The sequence below is a fragment of the Zalophus californianus genome, chromosome 3 (genome assembly GCF_009762305.2).
Source record: "Zalophus californianus isolate mZalCal1 chromosome 3, mZalCal1.pri.v2, whole genome shotgun sequence".
Taxonomy (NCBI): Eukaryota; Metazoa; Chordata; class Mammalia; order Carnivora; family Otariidae; genus Zalophus; species Zalophus californianus.
The window spans coordinates 145,202,461-145,229,231 of record NC_045597.1 but is presented as its reverse complement, the minus strand read 5'-3'; the positions used below and the strand labels follow the sequence as shown (position 1 = coordinate 145,229,231).

General features: G+C 34.1%; 1 protein-coding gene across 5 annotated transcripts in view; it reads left to right on the top strand.

The window, feature by feature from the left end:
• Nucleotides 1-26,771, top strand: part of NCKAP1 (NCK associated protein 1) — a 99,114-nt gene that overhangs the window by 70,388 nt on the left and 1,955 nt on the right. For 4 of the 5 annotated variants that reach the window (XM_027588435.1, XM_027588433.1, XM_027588431.1 and 1 more), the window contains 9 exons: nt 196-414; nt 594-724; nt 1,007-1,104; nt 12,990-13,083; nt 19,591-19,673; nt 20,081-20,161; nt 23,750-23,843; nt 25,617-25,733; nt 26,311-26,420. In XM_027588435.1, the coding sequence (XP_027444236.1) occupies nt 196-414; nt 594-724; nt 1,007-1,104; nt 12,990-13,083; nt 19,591-19,673; nt 20,081-20,161; nt 23,750-23,843; nt 25,617-25,733; nt 26,311-26,420 (1,027 nt within the window). The remainder of the gene's footprint in view (nt 1-195; nt 415-593; nt 725-1,006; nt 1,105-12,989; nt 13,084-19,590; nt 19,674-20,080; nt 20,162-23,749; nt 23,844-25,616; nt 25,734-26,310; nt 26,421-26,771) is intronic. The other variant, XM_027588436.1, reaches the window with a different exon arrangement.

Genomic DNA, 26,771 nt, shown 5'->3' with positions numbered 1-26,771 from the left:
ATTTCTACTTTATTGTAGCTTTTAGGTGTTCATTCTTTTTTTAAGGTTTCTTTGGAAGATAATGACAGTAATTTCATGGCTTTGTAACAAATTGTATTTAAAACTAATGTTATTGCTTATTTAATATTAGGTATCAGTAGGTTGAATGGCCTATTTACGTATGCAAAAGTCAGTTCTTTTATCCCCCCTCCCCAGGTCAATTGTTGGAATGACTATGTATAATCAAGCCACACAGGAAATTGCAAAACCATCAGAGCTTCTAACAAGTGTAAGAGCATACATGACTGTACTGCAGTCAATAGAAAACTATGTGCAAATTGATATTACAAGAGTATTTAATAATGTTCTTCTTCAACAAACACAACATTTAGACAGTCATGGAGAACCCACCATTACAAGTCTATATACAAATTGGTAAGCACATTTAGAAATTTGGAGTGATAAAAAGTTACTTTGTAATGAACTGCTTAAGGAAGTTATTTTTTTATCAGTAAGTGCTCATTTTTGTTATCAGTCAACTTAACGCAGGAATGTATACCATAGTAAATTTTGACTTAATTTCTCCTTTTTATAAATTTACTTTTTCTCCTTAGGTATTTGGAAACTTTGTTAAGACAAGTCAGCAATGGTCATATAGCTTATTTTCCTGCAATGAAAGCATTTGTGAACTTACCTACAGAAAATGAATTAACATTCAATGCAGAGGAATATTCTGACATATCAGGTGAATAAAACTACGACATGTTTTATAGAGTGAAGAAACCTTGATTCCTTTGACTTTTGATTGTTATGACTATTTTCATTCAATTACATTCATTCAATGCATAATCATACATTATATCTTAGACTTACCTTTGCATTTGTGTTACCTTTTTTATTCTGGAGACTTCTCAGGATATTTGCATTAATAATTTGCTTCTATAATGGAACATTCCAGTATGTTAATATTCATTTTCTTAAAGTGTTTGCTCTGTCAAAGTATAAAATTAATTACATTTCCTTTCAGAAATGAGGTCATTATCAGAACTCCTAGGCCCATATGGTATGAAGTTCCTAAGTGAGAGCCTTATGTGGCATATTTCATCACAAGTTGCTGAACTTAAGGTAATACAGTCTATATCAGTTTTAGCGTTGAAACATTAATTCCTGAAAAACATTTCAAGAATATGAACAGTAAGCCTAGAATGTTAATTACTTTAATCCAACCTGAAAGTTCTCATATGTAATTATAGAGTTAGCATGGCCTTTCAATAGCATTTTCATTTAGTACTCTCTTTTACAGATGAAAAAACTGAGAGCCTAGAGAGGTGAAATGACTTGCTAAAGGAGACTAAAACTCAGATTTCTTGACCTTTGGTCATGTTTTCATTCTGTTTACCATGATGCTTTTCTTTGAATAACTGTTCAAAATTCCAGCCAAAGTCATTTATTTGAATTTGTAGTTGAATGTATTACTTTCCACAGATTATACTGCAGACATTATTAGGCTCATTGGGTTTTGTTTTTTTTTTTTCCCCCTAAGTAATCTCTACACGCCCAGTGTGGGGCTTAAACTCATGACCTCGGGATCAGGAGTCACATGCTCTGTCAACTGAGCCAGCCATGCACCCCTAAGCTCCTTGTTTTTTATTATTAAGTAATCTTTTAAATTATCTTATGTGCTTTAAGCTGGATAAAAAAATGCCTTTAGAATGCTTAGCATTTTGGGGCGCCTGGGTGGCTCAGTCGTTAAGCGTCTGCCTTCGGCTCGGGTCATGATCCCAGGGTCCTGGGATTGAGCCCCACATTGGGCTCCCTGCTCCTTCCTCTCCAACTCCCCTTGCTTGTGTTCCCTCTCTCGCTGTCAAATAAATAAAATCTTAAAAAAAATAAAAAACAGAATGCTTAGCATTTTATTAAAGGTATAAAAGAGCTGAAGCAACGGCATTTTAAATGACTTTTTTTTTTAAATCCTTTTAGAAATATCCCAGTGTTAAGGTGATTTATATTGAATGAGTCTGTATACAATAGCTATCAAGTTTTTGAGAGAATTTGAATTTGAGCCACTAAAACTTTTCAACTTTAAGAACAGAATAGATGAGGGCATATTTTAAGATGTACCTTTTTAGGGATGCCTAGCTAGCTCAGTTGGTGGAGTGTGAGACTCTTGATCTCAGAGTTGTAAGCTTGAACCCTACGTTGGGTATAGAGATTATTTAAAAATAAAATCTTAAAAAAAGTTATTAAAAAATGTGCCCTTTGCGAAATTTTTTTGGTGGTTACTTGTGCCTTGCATTTTTAATTTCTGAAGAATATGGTTATAGCACTAAGTAGCTTGCATTTTAAATGTAGCACTTAGAGATTTAAATGTGGTAATCTGATTTACTGAAAATTGAGCAAATATGTAGGATTAGTTGATTGCTGCAAGGTGAGAAATATTTTGCTGAATGAATAAAAGTTTAAGAACTCAAGCTTTTTTTTAAAAAAATTATTTTAGAGAGACTGTGCATGAGTGGGTAGAGGGAGAGAATCTCAAGCCGATTCTGCACTGTGCGGAGCCCAATGCGGGGCTCAATCTCATGACCCTGAGATCAAGACAAGCCGAAACCAAGAGTTGTATTCTCAACTGACTGAGCTACCAAGGCACCACAAGAACTCAATTAAAGACTGAAATTACCCTGAATTTCAGTCCTCTCATTTAAGAGCTTTGACTTTGGACAAAGTTTAAACTCACTAAGCTTTTACTTTGAGATAATTATATGAGATAATACGTGTCAAACAGGTACTGAGTGTAGTTCTTGACCCACAATAAGCGTTGAGTAAAATATTACTTGGTATTCATCATGTCCATTATCCTCTTATTGTTCTTTTTCAAAAGAGTGTTCTACAATTCTTGTATAAAAGTCAACTTTTAGATACTTTATAATGTGGGTTTTAAATATACAAACTGAATGCTTTATATATTTTTAAATGCATAAACATTGCAATGACAGTTTGGGTTCTTTACAAGCAATCACCGCTGTTTATCAAACTCATTGACCTGTAAATACGTGATCTCTTTTCTATCCTTTTGTTCTTAGGGGACCAGTTTCTCATCTTCATTATACTTTCTTGTGTTCTTTTCAGTATGAAAGAAGAATTATGACAAGATATTCTTTTTCTTCAATTCTAGAAAAGAATTTTACTTTTACCAGCTATTTTTTATTTCAGACTGAATGATAGGTACTTGTAGAATTATTTTTAGTGCTTCTTTGCCATTTAATTTGGTAGATTGAATATTGTCATGTAATAAAACAGATTAGCCTATTTAGATATCTGTATCCATATCTATGAGAGTTTAAAGGCATTTAATGTCCTTAACAGTACTGGAAGGCAAGCTCCTATAAGATCTGGCCTTTCACTTTTCTCACCTCCTTAACTCCTCCAGCCTGGTTGGCCTACTTGTTATCTCAAAATACTCTTCACTGAGATACTATCTTAGCTAACCTTCTCATAATATTCATGTATTTTTCAAATGTTGTTTTATCAGAATATCCTTTCTTCACCACAATTTCTAAAAGAGCAAGCATCACTTTTTATTCTCTTTATTCAGCTTTCTGTGTATCTACTTGTGACCTTTCATGTCATGTATTTGTTTATGTCACTGTCACTAGAATAAAAACTCAGTTATAAACTCTCTTAAAACTTTGGTACAAAATTAGTGTCCACACATAGAAGGTACTTGCTAAGTATTTGTTGGATGCAGAAATAAAAATAGGTAGCTATTTTAACTCTTTACTTTGTCTCAGGACTTTTCTAAGCTCCTCACATAAAACCAATATTGTCCCTATTTTACAAATTAGGAAAGTAAAACCAAGAAATATTAAGTACTTGTCCAGTTTCACATGCTTAAAAGTGGTGAGACTAAAATTTGATCCTGTGTAGTCAGTCTAGACCTAGAGCTTATACTAGTTCTGTGCTATACTGTTTTTAGAAATGAAAGGGATCTAAGCAGTCATCTAACCCACACTTACCTAATGCAGGAAGATCAGATAGGTTCTCATTCTCACATCAAGAGGTAGAGATTGCCTTTGGCAAGATTACCCTTCACATATTTAAAAACTTTTGTAGTGTATTGCCTTTGTCTTCCCCATGTGAAATATATTCATGTTAGTCTCTCTTTCTTCTGTACAAATTCTATTGAAATTGTTTGTATCACCCTTAGATAATAGTGCCTTGAACCGAGAATAACCTTCAGCTAGAGATCTGATTAGTGAAGGTGCTCTTACCTATTCTGGATACTATACTTACTAGCATAGTTTAAGATTGTGTTAACACTTTTGGTAGCTATACTATAATATTGTCATGTCAACTTGTAATCATAAATTTTCTTTCTGTACACATACTGACGTTGAACCATGGCTCTCCACATCTTAGATATTGTACTTTTTTTTTTCTTTAGACCTAAGTGTTACATTATTGTTGTTCTTTTAAAAATTTATCTTGTTAGATACTGTCCATTATTTCCAGATCGCTTTTGAGTTCAGATTTTGTCATAATCTTTTAGTAATACTTCATAAACTTAACTCTCTTAGTTCTGTCCTTTAGTGTTGTTATCAAGTACATTCTTATTCTTGAAAAGAAATGAGAGGAGCTTATGTCTTAACATTTCTGTCTATATTTTGGAGTGACTATTTTTTTTCTTGAATGTTACTAAAATTTTAAAGTTTTGATGAGAGTATAAATAATATTGACTTCTTTTTTAATGCTAGTGAATTTTCTGACTCAAGAGTGTTTCTTGGATGGATCCTCTTAAATATTTGATAATATTAAACTTGAGTGAAAAACCTAGACAAAAGAAACTTTGTGTTAGATTCATAATAATTGAGGTGCATAGGTGTGAATTAGCTTGGATTTCTCATTAAATATACTCCAAAACCAAGATGGTGTAGGATACTAAACATTTTTTTCTAAAACTTCTGATTTTAGCATTTTTTTTATTTTTTAAGTTTTTATTTAAATTATATTAGTGAACATATAGTGTAATATTAATTTCAGGTGTACAATTTAATGATTCAACACTTACATACAATACCTGGTGCTCATCACAACCAATACACGCCTTAATCCCCATCATCTATTTAACTCATCCTCCCACCCACTTCCCCTCTGGTCACCATCAGTTTGTTCTCTGTAGTTAAGGAGTTTGTTTCTTGGTTTGCCTCTCTCTTTTTCCCCATGCTCATTTGTTTTGTTCCTTAAATTCCACATATGAGTGAGATCATGTGGTATTTGTCTTTCTTTGACTTATTTTGCTTAACCTAATACTCTCTAGCTCCATCCACACATTGCAAATGTCAAGATTTCATTCTTTTTTGTGACTAATATTCCGTGTGTGTGTGTGTGTATGTGTGTGTGTGTGTACACAGACCATAATTTCTTTATCCATTCATCAGTTGATGGATATTTGGGCTCTTTCCATAATTTGGCTATTGTAGAAAATGCCGCTATAAACATCGGGGTACATGTGTGCCTTTGAATTAGTATTTTATTTTTTGGGTAAATATCTAGTAGTGCAATTACTGTATCATGGAGTAGTTCTATTTTTAACTTTTTTAAGGAACTTCCATACTGTTTTCCAGAGTGGCCACGTGCACCAGTTTGCATTCACACAAACAGTGCAAGAGGGTTCCCCTTTCTCCACATACTTGCCAATACCTGTTGTTTCTTGTGTTTTTGGTTTTAACCATTCTGACAGGTGTAAGGTGAGATCTCATTGTAGTTTTGATTTGCATTTCCTTGATGATAAGTGATGATGAGCATCTTTTCATGTGTCTGTTGGCTGTCTGTATTTTTTGGAGAAATGTCTGCTCTTTTGCCCATTTTTAATTGGGTTATTTGTTGGGGCGCCTGGGTGGCTCAGTTGGTTAAGCGGCTGCCTTCGGCTCAGGTCATGATCCTGGAGTCCCGGGATCGAGTCCCGCATTGGGCTCCCTGCTCAGCAAGGAGCCTGCTTCTCCCTCTAACCCTCCCACCTCTCATGTACTTTCTCTCTCTCTCAAAATAAAAATAAATAAATCTTAAAAAAAAAAATTGGGTTATTTGTTTTTTTGGGTGTTGGTTTGTGTAAGTTCTTTATATATTTTAGATACCAACCCTTTATTAGATATGTCATTTGCAAATATCTTCTCCCATTCAGTAGGTTGCCTTTTGGTTTTGTTGATTGTTTCCTTCACTGTGCAGAAGCTTTTTATTTTGATGTAGTCCCAATAGTTTATATTTGCTTTTGTTTCCCTTGCCTCAGGAGACATAACTAGAAAGAAGCTGCTATACCCAATGTCAAAGAGGTGACTGCCTGTGGTCTCCTCTAGGATTTTAATTGTTTCATGTCTCATGTTGAGGTCTTTAATCCATTTTGGATTTATTTTTGTGTGTGGTGTAAGAAAGTGGTTCAGTTTCATTCTTTCACATGTTGCTGTCCGGTTTCCCCAACACCATTTGTTGAAGAGATTGTCTTTTTCCCACTGGATATTATTTACTGCTTTGTTAAATTAATTGACCATATAGTTGTGGGTTTGTTTTCTGTTCTATTTTAAGGATTTTTCCATTCTATTCCATTGATCTGTATGTCTGTTGCTTTGCCATACCATACTGTTTCGATCACTACAGCTTTGTAATATAACTTGAAGTCTAGAATTGTGATGCCTCCAGCTTTGCTTTTCTTTTTCCAAGATTGCTTTGGCAATTTGGGGTCTTTTGTAGTTCCATATAAATTCTAGGATTGTTTATTCTAGTTCTGTGAAAAATGCTGTTAGTATTTTGATAGGGATTGCATTAAATGTGTGGATTGCTTTGGGTAGTATAGACATTTTAACTATTTGTTCTTCTAATCCATAATAAACATGGCATGTCTTTCCATTTCTTTGTGTTGTCTTCAGTTTCTTTCTTTTTTTTTAAGAATTTTATTTATTTGAGAGAGAGAGAGAGAGAGAGAGCATGAGCTGGTGGAGGGAGAGGGACAAGCAGACTCCCTGCTCAGCATGGAGCCCGATGTGGGGCTCGATCCCAGACCCTGAGATCATGACCTAAGCAGAAACCAAGAGTTGGATGCTTGACTGACTGAGCCACCCAGGCTCCCTGTCTTCAATTTTTTATCAGTGTTTTATAATTTTCAGAGTGTAGATCTTTCACCTCTTTGGTTAGGCTTATTCCTAGGTATCTTACTATTTTTGGTGCAATTGTAAATGGGATTGTTTTCTTAATTTCTCTTACTGCTGCTTCATAATTCATATACAGAAATGCAGTGGATTTCTCTACATTGATTTCGTATCCTGTGACCTTACTGAACTTTTCTCAGTTCTAGTAGTGTTTTAATGGAGTCTTTAGGGTTTTCTATATATAGTGTCATGTTGTCTGCAAATAGTGAGTTTTACTTCTTTCTTACCAGTTTGGATGCCTTTTATTTCTTTTTGTTGTCTGATTGCTGTGGCTAGGACTGCCAGTACTATGTTGAAAAAAAAGTGGTGAGTGGACTTCCTTATCTTGTACCCGACTTTAGCGGGAAAGCTCTCAGTTTTTCCTCATTGAGTATGATGTTCGCTGTGGGCTTTTCATATATGGCCTTTATTATGTTGAGGTGTGTTCCCTCTAAACCTACTTTGTTGAGGGTTTTTATCATGAATGGATGTTGTACTTTGTCAGATGCTTTTCCTGCATCTATTGAGGTGATCATATGGTTTTTATCCTTTTTCTTATTGATCTGTACCACATAGATTGAGTTGCAAATATTGAACCGCCTTTGCATACTGGGCATAAATCTCACTTGATCATGGTGAATGATTTTTTGTAATGTGTTGTTGGATTCTCTTGGCTAGTGTTTTGTTGAGGATTTTTGCATCTGTGTTCATCAAAGATATGGGCCTATAGTTCTCTTTTTTTTTATGGAGTCTTTATCTGGTTTTGGTATCAAGGTAATACTGATAGTTTATGACCATTTTCTTAGAGATCCCTTTTAACAACCCCAAGATGTAATCCAGAATTATCTGGATTCAGCTACTTGTGTATTATTAAGAACTGGAGAAGGTGTTATTTATGACTTTGTATTCTTAGCCTCTATGTACTGAGGCATACTTCCATGTGTATTCTTGTATTTTATTACATAAGCAATTTTATAATATAATGGTGTTTTATATAGACAAGTTCAATGTATTGTATAGTATTCTGTCTCATTGAGATAAATGTCCGAAAGTACTCACTGACAGACAGACATCACCTGTCTGTCAGTGATGATTCTGCTTGTTTTGCAATTTTTAATGTCCTATAAAGTTTCCTTAGAATGACCTAATTTATGAAATTATAGAAACAAAATAACATAAAGTTTTTGCTTCAAGTATTGGTAGGGTAGGTTTAGACCATCTTTTCTCCTAAGGACAGCTTAAAAAGATGGCAAGACATATAAAGAAAGATTCTTCTTTTAAAGAAGCTAAAAAGGTAGGCCAAAATCAAGAAGAATGTGGGAACTCAGAGACATAAGCCTAGTACTGGAAGCCACTTTTGACCTGGTTTTGCTGATCCAGAAGCAACGTTTGTGAGAGTAAAGTAGGTTTTGTGACCTAGTGGGGTCTGTAGTAAAATCCAAAGCCTGCCTAAAGTGGAGAGTGGGAAATCTGCTTAAATTCCTCTCCACCCTCTTTACACAGATACCCCAAGGGGTTATATCTTCAGGGTAATCGTGAACTGGAAATGATTTGCCCCTCCCCAGGATCTCCAGATCTTTTGGTGTTGCTCTTTTTGTCCAAGGAACCTATAGTCTTAAACTTGGATTAAGATAGTCCTAGAATAGTACCCCAAAGTGCTTGGCAGAAGCTAACAAATACTCTTTGGAGAAAGGTATCTTCATCATAGGTTTCAAATGATTCCTATAATCATTTTTCAAAAACAGTAACCTCCACCTAGAGAGTGAAAGTCTGTTGGAGATCATTGGAGTGTTGGAGGTAGGAGGTTTAATACATCTGGCTGGCTGCCTGGGGTCATTTTCTGCCCCCTGCCTCCCTCCTGCCAACTTTTGCTCCTGATTTTAGAGTTTTCCTTGTTGGCATCACTTCTTAAGATGGCGAGAGGTGTGTAAAAACCCCCCATACAGACATGTAATAACCTTCTTGTTTTCATCTTCAAGTGTTTCTTTCTATGCCACTGCCTACAACTTCTGTGCTCTACCTGGGTCCTAACACATGCATCAGCTTGCTTTCAATACTGTATCTCCCCTGCTGGAATTTGCTGGTCACATTTCTCACCTCTACTTACTCTTTGCTCCAGTTTCCATCTTCTAGAAGTTTGTTGACATCTCTCATTTGGTCTTGCTTGTTTCCTATATTGTTTTCTTTTTTATTGTAGGCTTATTCTTTTTTATTCTTTTCCTTTCACTTTAGTGGATTTCTGGAAGAAGAGTTTTAGACATGTGTGTAAAATCCTCGACATTTAACCAGCACATCCACATAGTTGACAAACTTATTTGAGCATAGGAAAAATTTCTGAAGTGAATCAAAAGATATGGATACCTAAGTATTTTCTAATATTGCCGGATATCCCTCTGAAGAGATTGTAACTCACACTCTTCACATTAGAATATGATGATGCCTCTAATATCGTTTTAGTCTTTTTTTTCCCAGGTGGGCTCCACACCCACCGTAGGGCTTGAACTCAAGACGCTGAGATTAAGAGTTGCATGCTCTACTAACTGAGCTAGCCAGATACCCCACATTTTAGTCTTTTTTTAAATTAGTGAATAAAGGGGCATCTGGTTGGTTCATTTGGAAGAGTATGCAACTCTTGATCTCAGGGTTGTGAGTTTGAGCCCCACATTGGGTGTAGAAATTACTAAAAATAAACTTTATGAAACTAGTACATAAAATGTTTTGGGGAAATTATAATACTTTTAGATCATTTCTGTAACTTCTTAGCTTTTATTTTTCTGTTTTTATTTTTTATATTTAATCTAAATTGACATAAACTAAATATGTGGCCGCATATTTTCTTTGTATCTTAAAGATGATGTTCATTGTTTCAGTTCCTGTTTTAGCTTAGGGACCTTTTTGTTTCAAAGAGTAAGTTTGTCAGAAAAAAGGGAGAACTTCTTTATATTTAATTGTCGTGAATAAATCATGTGTCAGACATAGTCAGCCCTGTGCATGCATACTCATGGTAAAACGTGTTCATTGCTCTCTGGAGAAGAAAACAGCCAGTCTTCTTTCCTACTAAAAGTCTTTAGGTGTTTCATTTGGTGGTGTGCCCATTGAGTCAATGTCTCCTTCTAATCCTGCCAAAAGAATCGTTTTTAGCATTTTACAGATAAGTTCTTCTAGTTCTTCACAGAAGACTTTTTTTTTTTTCAAATGAAGTAGGAAATTTAAATATGAATTGTGCCAAGAATTTAACACTTTCTTATTAACTGCAAACCGAGTTTATTTGTAGTAGTACTCTTCATATATGTTTTACCTGATACATATTCACTAGTATTACTTCCAGCTTATAGTCCATTTGCCAATGATATTAGTCAATGGCTTTAAATGTTTAGAGAACTCTGTTTTAGGATGCAGTTGAGGGAGAAAAGAAAAAAAATTTATATAAACTATTTTTAAGTAGAGACATTATTAACATTTTTTTTTTGGTAAGGAATAATGTGCAAACAAATATTTTAGGGTAATGGTTCTTAAAGTATGGTCCTCAGCAGCAGCAGCATTACCTCAGAACTTGTTAACAGTGCACAGTTTTTGGTTCGGCCTCAAACTTGCTAAATCAAAGCCTGTGGGACTGGGACCCCGCAATGTGTGTTTTAATTAATAAGCCCTCTAGATTGTTCCAGTACACTGAAAATCGGGAACCATTTCTTAGGGATTAAGAGCATGGATTTTTAAATCAGACCTATCTGAATTCAAATTCCAAAATCCACTATATAATATCTTTATAACTTTCGGCTAGTTATCTAATTTCTCCGAGCCTTAGTTTAGTTTCCTTGGTTGTAAAATTGGAATATCACCTCTCTCGTGTAGATCAAGTAAATGGTATTGTTTGTAAATTGCCTGGTATGGGAGCTAAAAATTGATTATAGTATCCTTACCATTGAACATATACTATAATTTATTGATTCTAAAACACAGTTATTCTGTATTAATGTTTCTGAAATTGTAGGTGTCTTAAAGTCATATGATTGGAAACATTGTGTCAGCTTACTTGGTAAAGTTTTCTTTTTATCTTAATGGCACATAAGGTAATGGTGCATTTAAAAAACTCAGTGGTGCCTGATTCAGTGATATGTGGTATTATGTTCAAGGTGTAGGAGCACCATCAGGGTGGAGCATATATTTGAGTGTGTACTGATTGAATCAAGTTTTAGCATGGGACAGGTATTGAATTGGCCCCAGGAAAAGCAGGCATTTTAATCAGAGATTGTAGAAGTTGAGTTTAGCAAACAGATATGACTGGAAATGTATTTCTGATTGGGAGCATAAAGAGAAATAATCCGAAGTACAGGAATACCTCATTTTATTGCACTTTGCATATATTGCAATTTTACAAGTTGTAGGTTTGTGGCCCTGTGTCAAGCAAGTGTATTGGTGCCATTTCTCCAGTAGTATTTGCTCATGTCAGTGGCACATTTTGGTAATTCTCCCAATATTTCATGCTTTTTCATTATGATTATATTTGTTACAGTGATTTGTGATCAGTGATTATGACTCACTGAAAGCTTAGATGATGGTTAGCATTTTTAGCATTAAGTATTTTTTGATTAAGATACATACATTGGTTTTTAGACATAATGCTATTGCATATTTATAGACTATAGTGTAGTGTCAACATAACTTTTTGTATGCACTGGGAAACCAAAAAATTCATTTGACTCACTTTATTGCGGTATTTGCTTTAATACAGTGGTCTGGAACTGAATCTGCAATATCTCTGAGGTATGCCTGTAATATCAAGTAACCTAAACAAAATTCATACTAGTATAGGAAAACTGATTTTTATAAATTTTCTGTATAGGTTTACATCCTCCCTTAAATCAGTTATCATCAGTGTTTGGCTTGTAACAAAACCCTCATGGCACTTTAACAATATGCTTCCTGTTAAATCTTTGCAACCAGGCCTGCTAAATTGAAATATCCAAGGATGAAGCTTGGATTTGTATGTATTTTGAAACATACCCAGGCTTTATCCTTGGATATTTGAATATTATATCCAGGCTCTCCACATACATATAGACATTATCTCTGCCAGAATCAATTTAATTATATTTGTTTTCATTTTAATTTCAAACTAAATTACTTTTCCAAAGTGCCTTTTAAGAAAAACATTCTTTAATGAGTTACACATTCCTTGAATAGCTGTTCTTTACTCCCTTCCCTTATTTGTATCTCTTGCTTCTCTTCCTTTTTCTGAGTGGTCTCTGAAAGAGAAGGTAGATAGTTAACACTTCCATTTTATAATTTGTATGGGAAACCTTGCTGTCTTATAATCCCCATGAAGTAGTACCTATATATGAAGTAGTACAAATATATGAAGTAGTACAAAAGTTATTCTCCCTCTGATTGTATACATCCAGTGATGAACTGTAGGCTGTCTTTGGCTAGCTTTAACTTTAGCAAGTTCTTTTTATTTTGGTTGGAATTTATTGCTCTCTGTATCCCCTTCAGTGTCTGTTTTTTATTATTGATGCTGTTCTGTGTCTAAGCATTAGATAATCCTTTATCCTACTGCTTATCTTTATTGCTTTTTCCTGAACCATCCTCCCTTCTTGAATTTGCACATTGAAGAAAAACATTAATCCTATGTAAATAATTTTAAGATTCTTTTGTTAAACCAACAACAAAAGTATATAGCATAGAACATCTGGATTTCATGAATTGTATTTCCTACTTGCTGGATTATGATTTCCAAGCATGCTCTTATCTCATTAACACAAGGTGGTCCATGCCTAACCTAGGATCTTTATTTTTTTTTTTCTTTCTTTCTTTCTTTCTTTTTTTTTTTTTTAGAAACTTGTGGTGGAGAATGTTGATGTGCTAACACAAATGAGGACCAGCTTTGACAAACCAGACCAGATGGCCGCACTCTTTAAAAGATTATCATGTGGGTAACTCATGAAACTTTCTATAAGCATTAAGAAGATTTTGACACTCAGTATTTAGCTTTTGCTTAAATATAAGTATCTTTAGCTTATGAAGAGAGCAGAAAATAGTTGCAGTCAAAGGATATTTTAAGTATATGGCTTATCTATTTCACATTTTTTTAACCATAGTCTTAGTACCATGTATCCAATATTTAATGAGTATTATCAGTTCATAAACTCATTTAATTCAAGTACGTCTATATTAATTTCGACTAAAGGAGAATTAACTTTTGAGTCTATAACTTTCTAAATATCAACTTTATTGTGGTATAGTTTGCATACAATGAAATCTGTGCATGTAAGTGAACAGTTTGATGGATTTTGGCAAATGTGTATATCAGTGTAACCTTACCACAGCCAAGACATAGAGCACTTCTGTCACCTCAGGAAGTTCCCTCACATCCCTTTGTAGTCAGTTTCTCAACATCCCACAAACCCAGACAAAAACTGAATTCTGTCACTATAGATTAAATTTGCCTGTTCTAGAACTCCACATAAATGGAATCACACAGTATATACTCTTGTGTCTGCCTTTTTTCACTTAGTATGTTGAGATTCACCCAGCTATGTTACATGAATCAGTAATCTGTTCCTTTTTGTTGCTATCTAGTAGTCATTGCATGAAAACTTTAGCCCTACAACTAAAAAAGAAATTGTTTTTAATGTCTTCTTGACATTGATTCTTTGTGGGAGGTATATTGTGAAATAACAGTGAATCTTAAAAATTTATGAAAGCATATTTAGCCAGGTAACTATTTTAGGTGCACTTGAATTAATTTTATTTTCATTTGCTTTTGTACTTGAAGTATAATTAAAAATTATTCTGAAGTCATACTTATTGATTCATTTAAAAGCCTTTCCAGCATTAAAAAATTCATGAAATACCAAATAAAATATTCTTTGTATTTGAGAAAACCAAAGAAAGAGTTTATTCTCCCAAATAAAAAATAATCCTGAAAAAAATTAAAGCCATGTATTTTACATAATACTTCCCCTTTGATAGTTTTCTTTTAAATGTTATGCACCTATATCAAATTTTTAAAAGTGTAAAATGATTTAGAGAATCACTTTATTTAGGCTCTCTTACCCAGCTTCAAAAATATAAACTTATTTAATAAAAATTAGTATAAAATTAAACTACACAGTAGGTTGCCTTATAGAACAGATCAGTTGTTGCCAGAACTGGGAAAGCAACAAGGGAGTTTTTTGGAGTGGTGATGGTGTTAACACAAATCTACACATGTTAAAATTTTTTCCTAGAGCTCTATACCAAAAGGAGGGGGGGAAGGCTAGGTTTAATATACAGTACTTTAAAAAATGAAATTAAAATGATAAAAATGAAAATACTGATTTGGTGGTAGTATTTTAGGGGGAGGTAGAGTCTGAATAAATACTTAGTAGGAAATTACTTTTTAAATTTCTACCTGATCTCTTTTGTTCATTGTTTTACTATATACTTATATTTACCAGTCTTGTTTTCCTTATTCTTAATTATTTTTTGATGTTTCTCCTGTTTTTAAATACTCAGTTGACCACCCATCCAGCCTAACTACTTAACTTCTTACTAGTAAATAATATTTTGACTGTATCACTTGGTTAAAGGCCTTTAATCCACTGCATTGTTCAATGCCTGTTTACTGTTACTTTAACTCTGTTTGTGGAATTGAAACAAAATGGAATTTGTTAAAATTCCAAACAATTTGTAAATTTTCAAGATAAAATCTATAATCCTTAATGGCCCATCTATATCAATTCTTTTTTGTGATTTGGAAAAAGAAAAGATCTGCTTGAGAATGGCTTACTTAGGGGACCAGAGAAAGCTATTCTTTCAGTTGAAATATTTTTCAAAATACTCTTTTTTGTCTCAGATTCCCATCTTTGTGCCTCCTTCATGCCGTATCCAGAGGTTGATATACTTTTGTAGCAGTTTGATTTTCATAGTCAACAACCATATTCTTTTTAATACCCTTAAAAAGCCTTGTAATTTGTTAAAAGTAGCCCTAATTGGGGCACCTAGATGGTGCAGTCGGTTAAGCGTCTGACTTTTGATTTCGGCTCAGGTCATGATCTGAGAGTCCTGGGATCGAGCCCTGCATTGGGCTCCATTCTTAGCACAAAGTCTGCTTGAGATTCTCTCCCTCTGTCCCTACCACTCATGCTTGCTCACTCTCTCTCAAATAAATAAATAAATCTTAAAAAAAAAAAAAGTAGCTCTGAATTGGGAGGTAATCTGGAATTAATTTTCAGTTTTAGGACTTTTTAGCTATGTGACTTGAGCAAATTTAATACTGTATCTGTTTCTTCATGTTTTCTAGCAGTGTGTCTCTTGGGACTAGGTTCATTGCTCTATTGACTCCCTTACTATAGACCTTAATTTTCTAGTTTTCCTGTAGTAATTCTTCCTTTTTAAAATTCATTCCATTCACTTTTGCCCTGACCTTGCCACCATCTACAAGTCTACAAGTTGCCTCCAAAGATCTTTACTTTTACAATTCTTTGAATGTTTTTATCACCTAAAATTGTTGCACTGGTAAGATCTTGAATTTGAAGCTCTACTCTCAGATCAGTTATGTCTTCCAGCTTTCCCACTCCTTCACTCTTATTAAATTCTTTGTTCTAGCTCATTGAAACATTGATGTCTCTCTAGTTTTCTAATCAGTCTCTTCCTGGCTTTACTTCCTTATCCATTCAGGACTTTAAAATTTAGTGATTTTAATTATACTGTCCTCTGTGCCATCATACCTTTGACTTTTTGCTACATTCATCATTCCAAGCAATTTCCCTGATCCCAGAAAAATCTCCTCTCCTGCTCCCTGGAAGCCAGATACTGCTTGTAAAATAACACTTGTTAAAGTCTGTTGTTACGCCTCCCTCTTATTCATCTGGCTACTTGCCTGAAACCTTTCCGGAAGAGATCATTAGTGACTACCCATTTTCAAAATCTGGTCCTCTTTCCTCTTATTCTACTTGATTCCTCTGTAGTGTTTATCTCTTTTATTCTCCTTTTTATTGAAATTTTACTCTCCATTTGCCAGTGCTTTTACCATTTTTAAGCCATTGTTTTTATAATTCTTTTGGGGAAACGTATCCAGTCTTATTTATCAGTGTATCTTTAAAATATTCATCCCCAGCCTTGACTCTGTATGGAGCTCCAGGTACTTAATACCAAGTGCTAATTTGATCAGGGGGACCAGAAGCACCAAGCAAAAGCACCACATAGGAGTTTGTTAATGTAAATTATTAGGGTTCCACTCCAGACTTACTAAATCAGTTTGCTGGGGCCCAGCAGGTGATTCTGATTTGCATGAAGTTGAAGAAACATTGTTTAGATATCTACAGCTGTATGACCCACAGATACTTTACAGCATCTCTAGAATAGAAAGGATATTCTCCTGATGGGAGGTATAAATGGGTGGGGAGAAAAAGCCTGATGTTCTTCTGTTATTGACCATTATATTACCTCCCATGCCATTCACCCAGTGATTCTCAAAGAGAAACTTGGGTATGTTATCTGACTTTTCCTGTCATCATAATCCATTCCATATCTAGTAGCTGTGTCTTCCAGATCAGAGTTTGCAAATTGGTGGGTCATGTTTGGCCCAAAGACATAATTTTTTTGCTCCATGCTACATTAAATTTAAAAAAAATGTTTTTTGATCATTATTTTAAAAATGCAAGATTTTGCATAAATATCCAAACTTTTGGCTCTCTTTCCCCCCAAATCCTGGGCAGTATTTTGCCACATGGCAGTGATTGGCTGGAGCTTAGTAGCAGTTGCCTCTTTTAGAAATGTTTTTCTCCAGTTTTTCCCCTCACTATTCTCTTTCACTTAGTCTACTTCACTACTTTATGTTACCTGCTATAGATATTGAGCTTGTAACTCCTGCTGCAGATCCCACCTCTTAACTGTGATGCCTAAATCTATTCCTTTTCTTCCCATGGTTCTCATTTAAGGCTTTGTCATTATTTCGTGAACTACAATCTTGGCTTCCTAACGTGTTCAGTCTTCACTTTCTAACCCATCTCCCACATTCAGAGTTATATTTCTAAAGATTTCTTTTCATATCACTCTTTATATTTAAAAAACACTGAACTACCTCCTAATTGCTTAGAGGATAGTCTAAAACTCCTTAGCATGGCGTTCAAAAGCCATTATTTGGATAGCCTCATATCCAGCCATTGTTTCCCCTCTTTTCCTTCACAACTTTTTGCTTGCCTGTCCTGAGATCCACATAGTTCTGCTCTAGTGTTAGTTCCTTGGGATGTGCCTTAGTCTGTTTGGGCTGCTACAACAAAATATCACAGATTGGGTAGTATATAAACAACAGAAATTTATTTCTCATCGGTCTAGAGGCTGGAAGGTCAAGAACGATCATGGTGCTGGCATGGTTGGGTGAGGGCCCTCTTCAGGGTCAGACTTGTCATTGTATTTTCACATGACTGAAAGGGATAGGGTTCTCTCTGAAGCCTCTATAAGGCAGTAATCAAATTCATGAGACTTCACCGTCATGGCTTGAGCACCTTTCAAAGGCCCCACCTCCTAATACCATCAGCTTTTGGGGCTTAAGTTTTTAATACATGAATTTTATAAGGAAATAAACATTTAGCCCATAGCAGGATGTTAATGGAAATTATGGGGAATTAGAGGAGGTGCCAGTGCTTAAAAAGGTATGGCAAATAATCCATTAATGATAAGTTAAACAACATTTCTTACCATGAAGTTTCTCAGAACTTTGTTGTTGTTATATATATTCAAGAGAAGGTTGTAGGATATACTTCTGGCAGGATTATTTGATTAAATTCTGGATATCATCCCTTAAAAAATATATGATTATATCACACTACTTATTTTCTGATTATTCACCTTATTCTCTGCCATTCCTTTGTCTAGATTTCCTTTTGTTTTGTTCCCTGGCCTGGAATGCTTTTTGTCTTCTCTTTTATGACCAACTTGGATGATATTTTCCCAGAGAAATTTTTCCTTTCACCCTTCTTTCTTCTCTCCTTTTCTGGATGGTAACATAGTCTCATTTCTTGAATAACCATTTCATTGAACATCTTCTAGTCTTCTGGGTCTCAGGCACTCTATCGAGTGCTAGAGAAAGATTGGTTGATTAGACTGGTTCCTGCTCATGTGGAAGGTATTACATATAACATAATACCTTACCTCATTTTGTTAACACTACTGTTTTAAGTCTCATCACATTTTGGTTTATATTATGGCTGTTAGTATGTTTTAATAAAAGATGCTATGGTCAAGGTTTAAGCAAACCACACAGGAGGTAGAAAGTCAAAACAACTCTCCATTTCTACTCCTCAAAGGTAACTATGGTTAATGGTTTTCTATACATCTTTCTAGAAATTTGCTATATATGTACAAATATATGTATGTATATACTGTTGACTCTTGAACAACGTGGGGTTTAGGGGCGCTGACTTCCTGTGCAGTCAAAAATCTACATGTAATTTTTGACTCCCCAAAAACTTAACTGCTAGTAGCTTACTGTTCACCTAAGCCTTGCTGGTAAAATAGTTAACATATTTTGTATGTTATATGTATTGTATACTGTATTCTTATAATAAAGTAAGCAAGAGAAAAAATATTAAGAAAATTACAAGGAAGAGAAAATATATTTACTGTATTTACCCAAAAAAAAAAAAAAATCCATGTGTAAGTGGACCTGCACAATTCAAACGTGTTGTTCATGGGTCAGTTGTGTATCTTTTTGTCTCACATAAATAGGGTCATATTTTCTTAATTTTCTTGACAGTCCATTTAGAGTGTTAGTTATGGTCTAGATTATTATTCTGTTTATATTTGTGTTCTTATTTACACAGTACTATGCCTTGTATATCAAGAGTAATTCAACAAATGTTGGCTTTTTAAAATACAAAAGTATTGATCCTTCCAATTCTAATCTCCCTTGATTTTGTTAATTTTTAATATTGAATATATAGTAATAATTTTCAGAATAATGCTTTCTAACTAAAATGTAAATGATCAAATCCATTTAGTCTTCAGCAACCTGGTCTTGCTTAAAACTGCTTGTGATCTCAATAGTCATTTTTTTGTTTCTTGACTCTCCAGACCTCAACAGTTTAAGAGTTTAGCATCTCCAAGTTCTGGGACCATTTGAGGATTTAACTCCTGTCCACTCTGACAACTCCTCTTTCTCCCCTAGTCTTTCTCTCCTTCCTCCTACTTCTGCCATTTCTGAGGCTACTTTGTGATTATTTCAAGATTCTGGTGAACCATCTAAACCATTTTAAAGAATAGTTTCTACTCCATATGAAGTAAACTGTAATTTCCTTACTTTTAATATCAGCTTTCAGTACCTTTCCATCTTTAATCCTTTGTTGTAATCAAATTGCTGTTGTATCTTTTATCATGGGAATTTTATGACTAAGTTTTCTTCACAAAGTTAAAGAATTGAATTCAGACTCTTCTCTCTTTTCTTCCAATTTAGCTGTTGACAGTGTCTTGAAGAGGATGACAATAATTGGTGTAATTTTATCCTTCCGATCATTGGCACAAGAAGCACTTAGAGATGTAAGAAACCATTTTAAGTACATATCCTATAGTTAAATAATCCCTTTTAATTCCTGAGAAATTAAAAGTTACTTAAAATTCCAGTTTTCATAGTTATATAAAATCAAATATATAGAAATTAGAGCTATTTAAACTTATTTTTTATTTTGGCATTGAAATTGGGGGGAGATATAGCTTGCCTGGATATTGTACTACTTTTTCAACTTTCTTTTCATTGAAGCATTTTCTATTTTGGCTATGTTCAGTTTGGCATTCTAAGTACTATTCTTAGTACTTTAGAAAATCATATGAAAATAGAAAAGGTAAAATAATTTTTATGAAAACTAGAAGTAATTGAATGGTAATATTTAAATTTGTGGTTCACCATTTAAAAATGACTCTGCATTTTTATTTGTTGCCCTGCCTAGGTCCTATCTTACCACATTCCTTTTCTTGTAAGTTCAATTGAAGATTTCAAGGATCATATTCCAAGGGAAACTGATATGAAGGTAATAAAGCTTCTATTTGGATTTTACAGTTTCTAAAATGAAATATTTGAGTTACATATGAAATAAAATTTAAAAAATTCTAAACTACTGTAAAGTTTTTATTTTAGAGTGATCAGTTAGCATGCTTACCTTTGAAAATACATCTTTGAGAGCTCAGCACCAAAATGCTACATAGGCATTTTGAAAGTTAATCTTCCTTAATCACCCATAGCAATGTAAAATGGGTTGGTATTGATCTTTTCTTACACTGATAGCTGTCCATACCTGGTCATAAGCAGAATTAGAAAGACAAGCCAGTGAAATAAGAGTTGTTGTAGTAAAATTCAATCAGTTTTTTTATTTTTATTTTTTTTTAGATTTTATTTATTTATCTGACAGAGACACAATGAGAGAGGGAACACAAGCAGGGGGAGTGGGAGAGGGAGAAGCAGGCCTCCCGCAGAGCAGGGAGCCTGATGCGGGACTCCATGACAGGACCCTGGCTGGGATCATGACCTGAGCTGAAGGCAGATGCTTAATGACTGAGCCACACAGGCGCCCCTCAATCAGTTTTTTTAAATTGATGTTAAAAAAGTCTTGTAAGAGGATGTCATTTATAGGGTATAATTTTAAAAAATTTTAATACCCTGTTTTTAGAAATATAAGATAGAGTATTAGTAGCCATATGTGAGTTTACAATTTTTGTTTTGAAAATTTTTTGATCATGAAATCCAATTCACTTATCTAACCCCAGCAATAATTAACCAGTGGTTACACATCCACTGAGTGATCTCATATGTATGTTTTCTAAGCTTTCATGTGTCTTGGAAAGATTATTTTCTATTTCACATGTTTTAAAACGCACTGTCTCAAAAAAGTTATGTCTAAACTCTTTTGTGTGACACTCAAGTTTTTTTTTTTCTCGGATTGATGCTACTCATACTCTGATGATTATCTTCCATGGCTTGTTCCATCCTTCTCCCATGCTCTTCCCTTTCTTACTCTACCCTTCTCTTCATATGTATCCCATGAGGTAACTAGTTCTTCCCGTGTGCATTCTCACATCTGTCTAATTTATTCTACCTGAAAATCCTGCGCTTTTCTGTTTTCTGCCTTTTGAAGTCCTGCTTATTTTTTAAGGTCTGATTTAATTGCTGTATTCTAAGAAATATTCCTTGATCCCTAGGCAATAAAGAATTTCTTTTTCCTTCTTCTTATCCGAAAACTTTTTGTTTATCCATTGTGGAGTTAAATATGTTCTTCCTTGTATTATAATCGTGTTTTTTCTCTTAAATTTATACTAGATTGTAAACATTTTGAAGACCTGAGCTGAAACCAAGAGTCAGGTGCTCAACACAGTGAGCCATCCAAGTGCCCCAAGTTTGCCTATTCTTGACACTTAATATGAATCATAAGAATATGTAGGCTTTTGGTACTGGCTTCTTTTACTTAGCATAATGTTTTCAAGGTTTATTCATGTAGCATGTATCAGTACTTCATTTTTTATTGCTGATTAGTATTCCATTATATGGATATACCACATTTTATTTATCCTTTCATCAGTTGATGGACATTTAGGTTTTCATTTTTTGGCTGTTATAAATAATGCTACCATGGATATCCATATACAGTTTTGGTGTGGACATATGCTTTCCTTTCTCTTTGATATATGCCAGGAGTCGAATTGCTGTATGGTAGCAATAATAACTACTCTCAGCAACCATCTGAGTAGCGCTCAGAGGAGAGTCTGCTTGAGGATTCTCTCCCTCTGCCCCTCCCCCTACACGTGCATGCATGCATGCTTTCTCTCTCTAAAATAAATAAGTAGATAAATCTTAAAAAAAAAAAAAAGAATAGGGTAAACTTACAGAGACAGAAGGTAGATTAGTGGTTGCCTAGGGCTGGAGACTGGGAAGAATTCTGGAATAACTGCTCATGGGCACAGGTCATATGGAAACTCTATGTTTAACCTTTTGAGAAACTGCCAAATTGTTTTCGAAGTAGTTGTACCATTTTGCATTCCCAGCAGCAATGTATGAAGGTTTCAGTTTCTCCATATCCTGTCAATATTTGTTCTTGTCTTCTTAATTATAGCCATGCTAGTGTGTATGAAACGGTATCTCATTGTTTTGTTATACATTTTTCTGAAATAATGAATGTTGAATACGTTTTCATGTGCTTATTGACTATTTGTGTATCTTCTTTGGAAAAATACCTATTCATATCCTTTGCTCATTTGGATCATTTGCCTTTTTAATTTTGAGTTGTAAGAGTTCATTATATATTCTGGATACAAGTCCATTAACAGATATATAATTTGGAAATCTCTCTTATTCTGTGGGTGGTTTTTTCATTTTCATAATAATGTCCTCTGTGGCACAAAAATTTTTAGTTTTGATGAAGTCCAGTTAGTCTATTTTTTTCTTTAGTTGCCGCTCCTTTTGATGCCCTATGTAAGAAACCATTGCCTTACCCAAGTCATAAAGATTTATACTTGCATATTCTTCTAATAATTTTATAATTTTAGCTCTTAGGTTTATGACCATTTTGAGTTCTTCATTTTTGTGTGTGGAGTAATGGATCACAAAAAAAATGTTTTTCCTTTTTTTTTTTTAAAGATTTATTTGAAAGAGTATGTGCATGAGCAGGGGGAGGAGCAAAGGGAGAGAGAGAGAATCACAAGCAGACTTGCTGCTGACTGTGGGGCTTGATCTCATGACCCTGAGATCATGACCTGAGCCGAAATCAAGAGTTTGATGCTTAACCGACTGAGCCACCCAGGCGTCCCCCCAAAAAATGTTTTTCTAGAGCTTAATCCATGGCAATTTCCATTTATTTTTAGATACACAGTTTTACTCATATTTTATACTGAGTTTCTTTTTGGTAGCAATATCAAAAGTAACCAACTATGTAGGTGGTTTTTAACTGAGGTATTGAGCAGTCAGAATATCATAAATACTTGAAATCCATATGTAATGCCAAAAAGAATTATTTTAGTCATTAGAAATTCCTTTATCAGGCTTTAAATCTGTACTCCTTAAAAATCTATTATGGGGCACCTGGATGGCTCAGTCAGTAGGGCATGTGACTCTTGATCTCTGGATTGTGAGTTCAAGGCCCATGTTGAGCACAGAGCTTGCTTTAAAAAAAAAAATCTATTATGATAAGTAATTTACCATATTTATAGCTATGATATGATGAGTCATTGAACCACCACAATTTTTCATTAAATAAATATGAATGTAAATATAAGTTCAGCGATTTTGATTTACTTTTGTTCATTTATTCATCTCTTTTGGCTTGATATTTTATATCCATGCTTCCAAGAAAAGTAATGTTAGCATGATTTTATTGGCATTTGCCGCAGAGAATATACAAATTTTTTTTGGCCTAAAATAAGTTCTAATAAGCAGCACATCGTGAAGTAATAACTCAATTTTTCATTGTAGGATAGTTGTGCTATAGTTCTGTTTCAGCCAAGTTTTGAAATTCTCTAGTGTTGTTATAGGTAGATTCTAATTTAAAAAGTATGTCTTTCTTACTAAAGTGAGATTTCTTAGAAATTTGCTAAAATATTTCTTACTCTGTAATTCTTATATATTCCATCAGGTTGCAATGAATGTGTATGAGTTATCATCAGCTGCTGGATTACCTTGTGAAATTGATCCTGCCTTGGTGGTAGCTCTCTCCTCACAAAAATCAGGTAAAATGCATTAGCAAATATGTATTAGTCTTAGTTAAAATTACCAGGGAAACACAGATACAGGTGTGGAACTTATTATTCAAATGCCTGCTTAATGTCCAACTTGCTTTTTTTTTTTTTTTTTTTAGTAGTTGGAATATAGCAATGCAGAAACGACAGAAATCCCTGTCATCTGGAGCTTATGTTATAGTGCAGTCATCATACAGACAATATTTAAGCCATAAGACTAGATGGAATTTCTAAGATTAGTTAACATAGATGCAGAAGAAAGAGGATCAGGGTCTGAGCCTTAGGACACTTTCAAATTTAAGAACTCAGGGAGAAGAGGAGGAACTACCAAAAAGAAACTGAGAAAGAAGGATGGATGATGAAGAAGAAAAACTAGGAAAGAGGAACTTCCAGCCAAAGTGGAGAGGGATTGATCTACTACATAAATTAATGGGTAATGCTGCTAAGAGCAGTGGCAGTGGAATTTTTGGAGCAAAAGGCTGAGTAGAAAGGGCTTACGAGAGAATAGGAGAAGAGGAATTGGAAATAAGTATAAAACAACTCTATCAGAGTTTTACTGTAAAGGGGAACAAAGAAATGAAATTACAGTAGCTAGAGGCAGGAATAAAATCAAGAGAAGGATTTTTTTCAGGTGAGAGAGTCACAGAATTTGTATACTGATGGAGATGGTCCAGTAGGTAGCAAAATGGGTATCTGGAAAAGGGTGTCCTGTTTTCACTGGACTAGAGCCATTTACTGTGGAGTCAGTGCATCATTGTGTTGTATTAAACATTTAAAAGATTTTAAAACCAGCTCTTTGAAATGTAGTACCCAGAATGCTCTAGATATTTCTAGATTTGTCTACAAAGTAAATAACATTTTACCTGTTTCTGATACTAAAATGACCATCTATCCCCTTGTACCTAGCATGTTTGGCTGGGTTCATCAGTTCTTTTTTATTTAACATTGCTTTTTGTTTCATCATTCATGCAATATGTTAATTATATTCACGTGGGTAATTGCCACTGTTACTCATTTGGCTACAGCTATATTTTTCATAGCCAGATTTTTAAAACATTCTGGCTCTTACATTCAATTCTTACATATATGTGGTGGGGTGAATAGTAGAATAACTAGAATTTCCCAGGTACCAGATTCAAGTGCCTTGGGTAACCTATAATTTTAGTATACATTATAATAAATATTTTAGAAAGGATTATGTCTTAAAAGACTTAGGGCAGTGCTAGTTATTTTCATTTATGACTGGTTCCTTCTGTCTTCTAAAATGGATAGGTTGGAAATCTAGTCCACTTTCCATATTTATATCTTTTAAATACTAACAATAAACTTCAAATCACATTTTTTAGAAAAAAATTAAGGTTTTTTTGGATGATTTTACAGAGTAATTTATGAGATAATAAATTTTCTAAACTGTAGTACACAGAATATTCTTATCAAATAATAATTTATCAGTTTTCAGTTAGGAAATTTTAGGATTCCACTTATCCTAATCATATTTTTTTTGCCTTATAATCTTAAAATTAAAAATAATTTTTTTTGCCTTACTGTTTTTTTAGAGGTCCTTGAAAAATGATTGGGTAGTTGATAATAGCCAATAATGTATGTTACTTCTATATCACTTATAACAAAGTTGCAATTAGTTCTGTAGAAGCTCAGTAATATACCTTATACAAAAATTGAAATTTGCATTTTCTGGTTTAGATTGATAACTCTTAACTAATCTTGAAGAAATAACTTAGTTTTATTTTGAATTTTCTCCCTTAGAAAACATAAGTCCAGAAGAAGAATATAAAATTGCCTGCCTCCTTATGGTCTTTGTGGCAGTTTCTTTGCCAACATTGGCTAGTAACGTCATGTCTCAGTATAGCCCTGCTATAGAAGGTAATGGTTTAAAATTGCTTTGGCAATGAAAAAGTCATGAGTTTTGATATAATAGATGCTTTTCAAGTAATTAATGTTCATTTATAATAGAACGTGGGTTAACCTACTAGTCACTTACTAGCTTTACAACCTTGAATAGTTGATTTTTCTTTTTCAAAGCCCCAGTTTCCTGATTCATGAAACATGTATGTGTGAGCTTTTGGGTGCCTGAGTGTGTGTGGCAGGGGAAGATGAAGGAGTATTCAGTTCTAAAGATCAAATGACGAAATGTTTGTAAAGCAGCTAAAAACATCTTTTTTGAGTTTCAGAGACAATATAAAATTTATGTATGATTTCTCTTGGGTATTTTTTGAAAATTTGCCTGTTTAATACAGACATCATCATTTGTTGCTTTTTTGCTATAGTATTTTTTAAAAGCACTAGTCCTCATAAAAATGAAAGGAGAGCAAGGCAGGCAATCGCCCAACTCTTAATAATGTCACTATGTAGATTGTGAAGTGATTAAAGACTTGCTGTTTATGTATTTGAAATTTTGGGGTCATGCAGAAACCATAAACCCTACTTGCACTTTTCTCAGGGCACTGCAACAACATACATTGCTTGGCCAAGGCCATCAACCAGATTGCTGCAGCTTTGTTTACAATTCACAAAGGAAGCATTGAAGACCGTCTTAAAGAATTTCTGGCGGTAGGCATAACCAAATAGCAGAACTCATGATGTTTTATAAGGAAAATAAAAATGATAACTAAACAGAATAAATTCTCCTTTTTTTCCCCCTGGAAGGAGGACCAGGTGAAGGCAGGCATTAAAATCAAGGAGCTGGTTAGCATTTTTTTCCCTTAGAAATCTCTCATTTCTAGAACTCTGCAATATGACCTTTTTTTCTAAGCTGATACTTGGACTGCCTAGAATTTTGCCCATTATCTTATATATAGGCACTGAATGATTGAAATATATTATAAGTTGAAGCATACTGAAAAGTAACTTGTGAGTGAACATTTCATTAAAACTTTCTTAAAATGTTTATATACTTTTAAG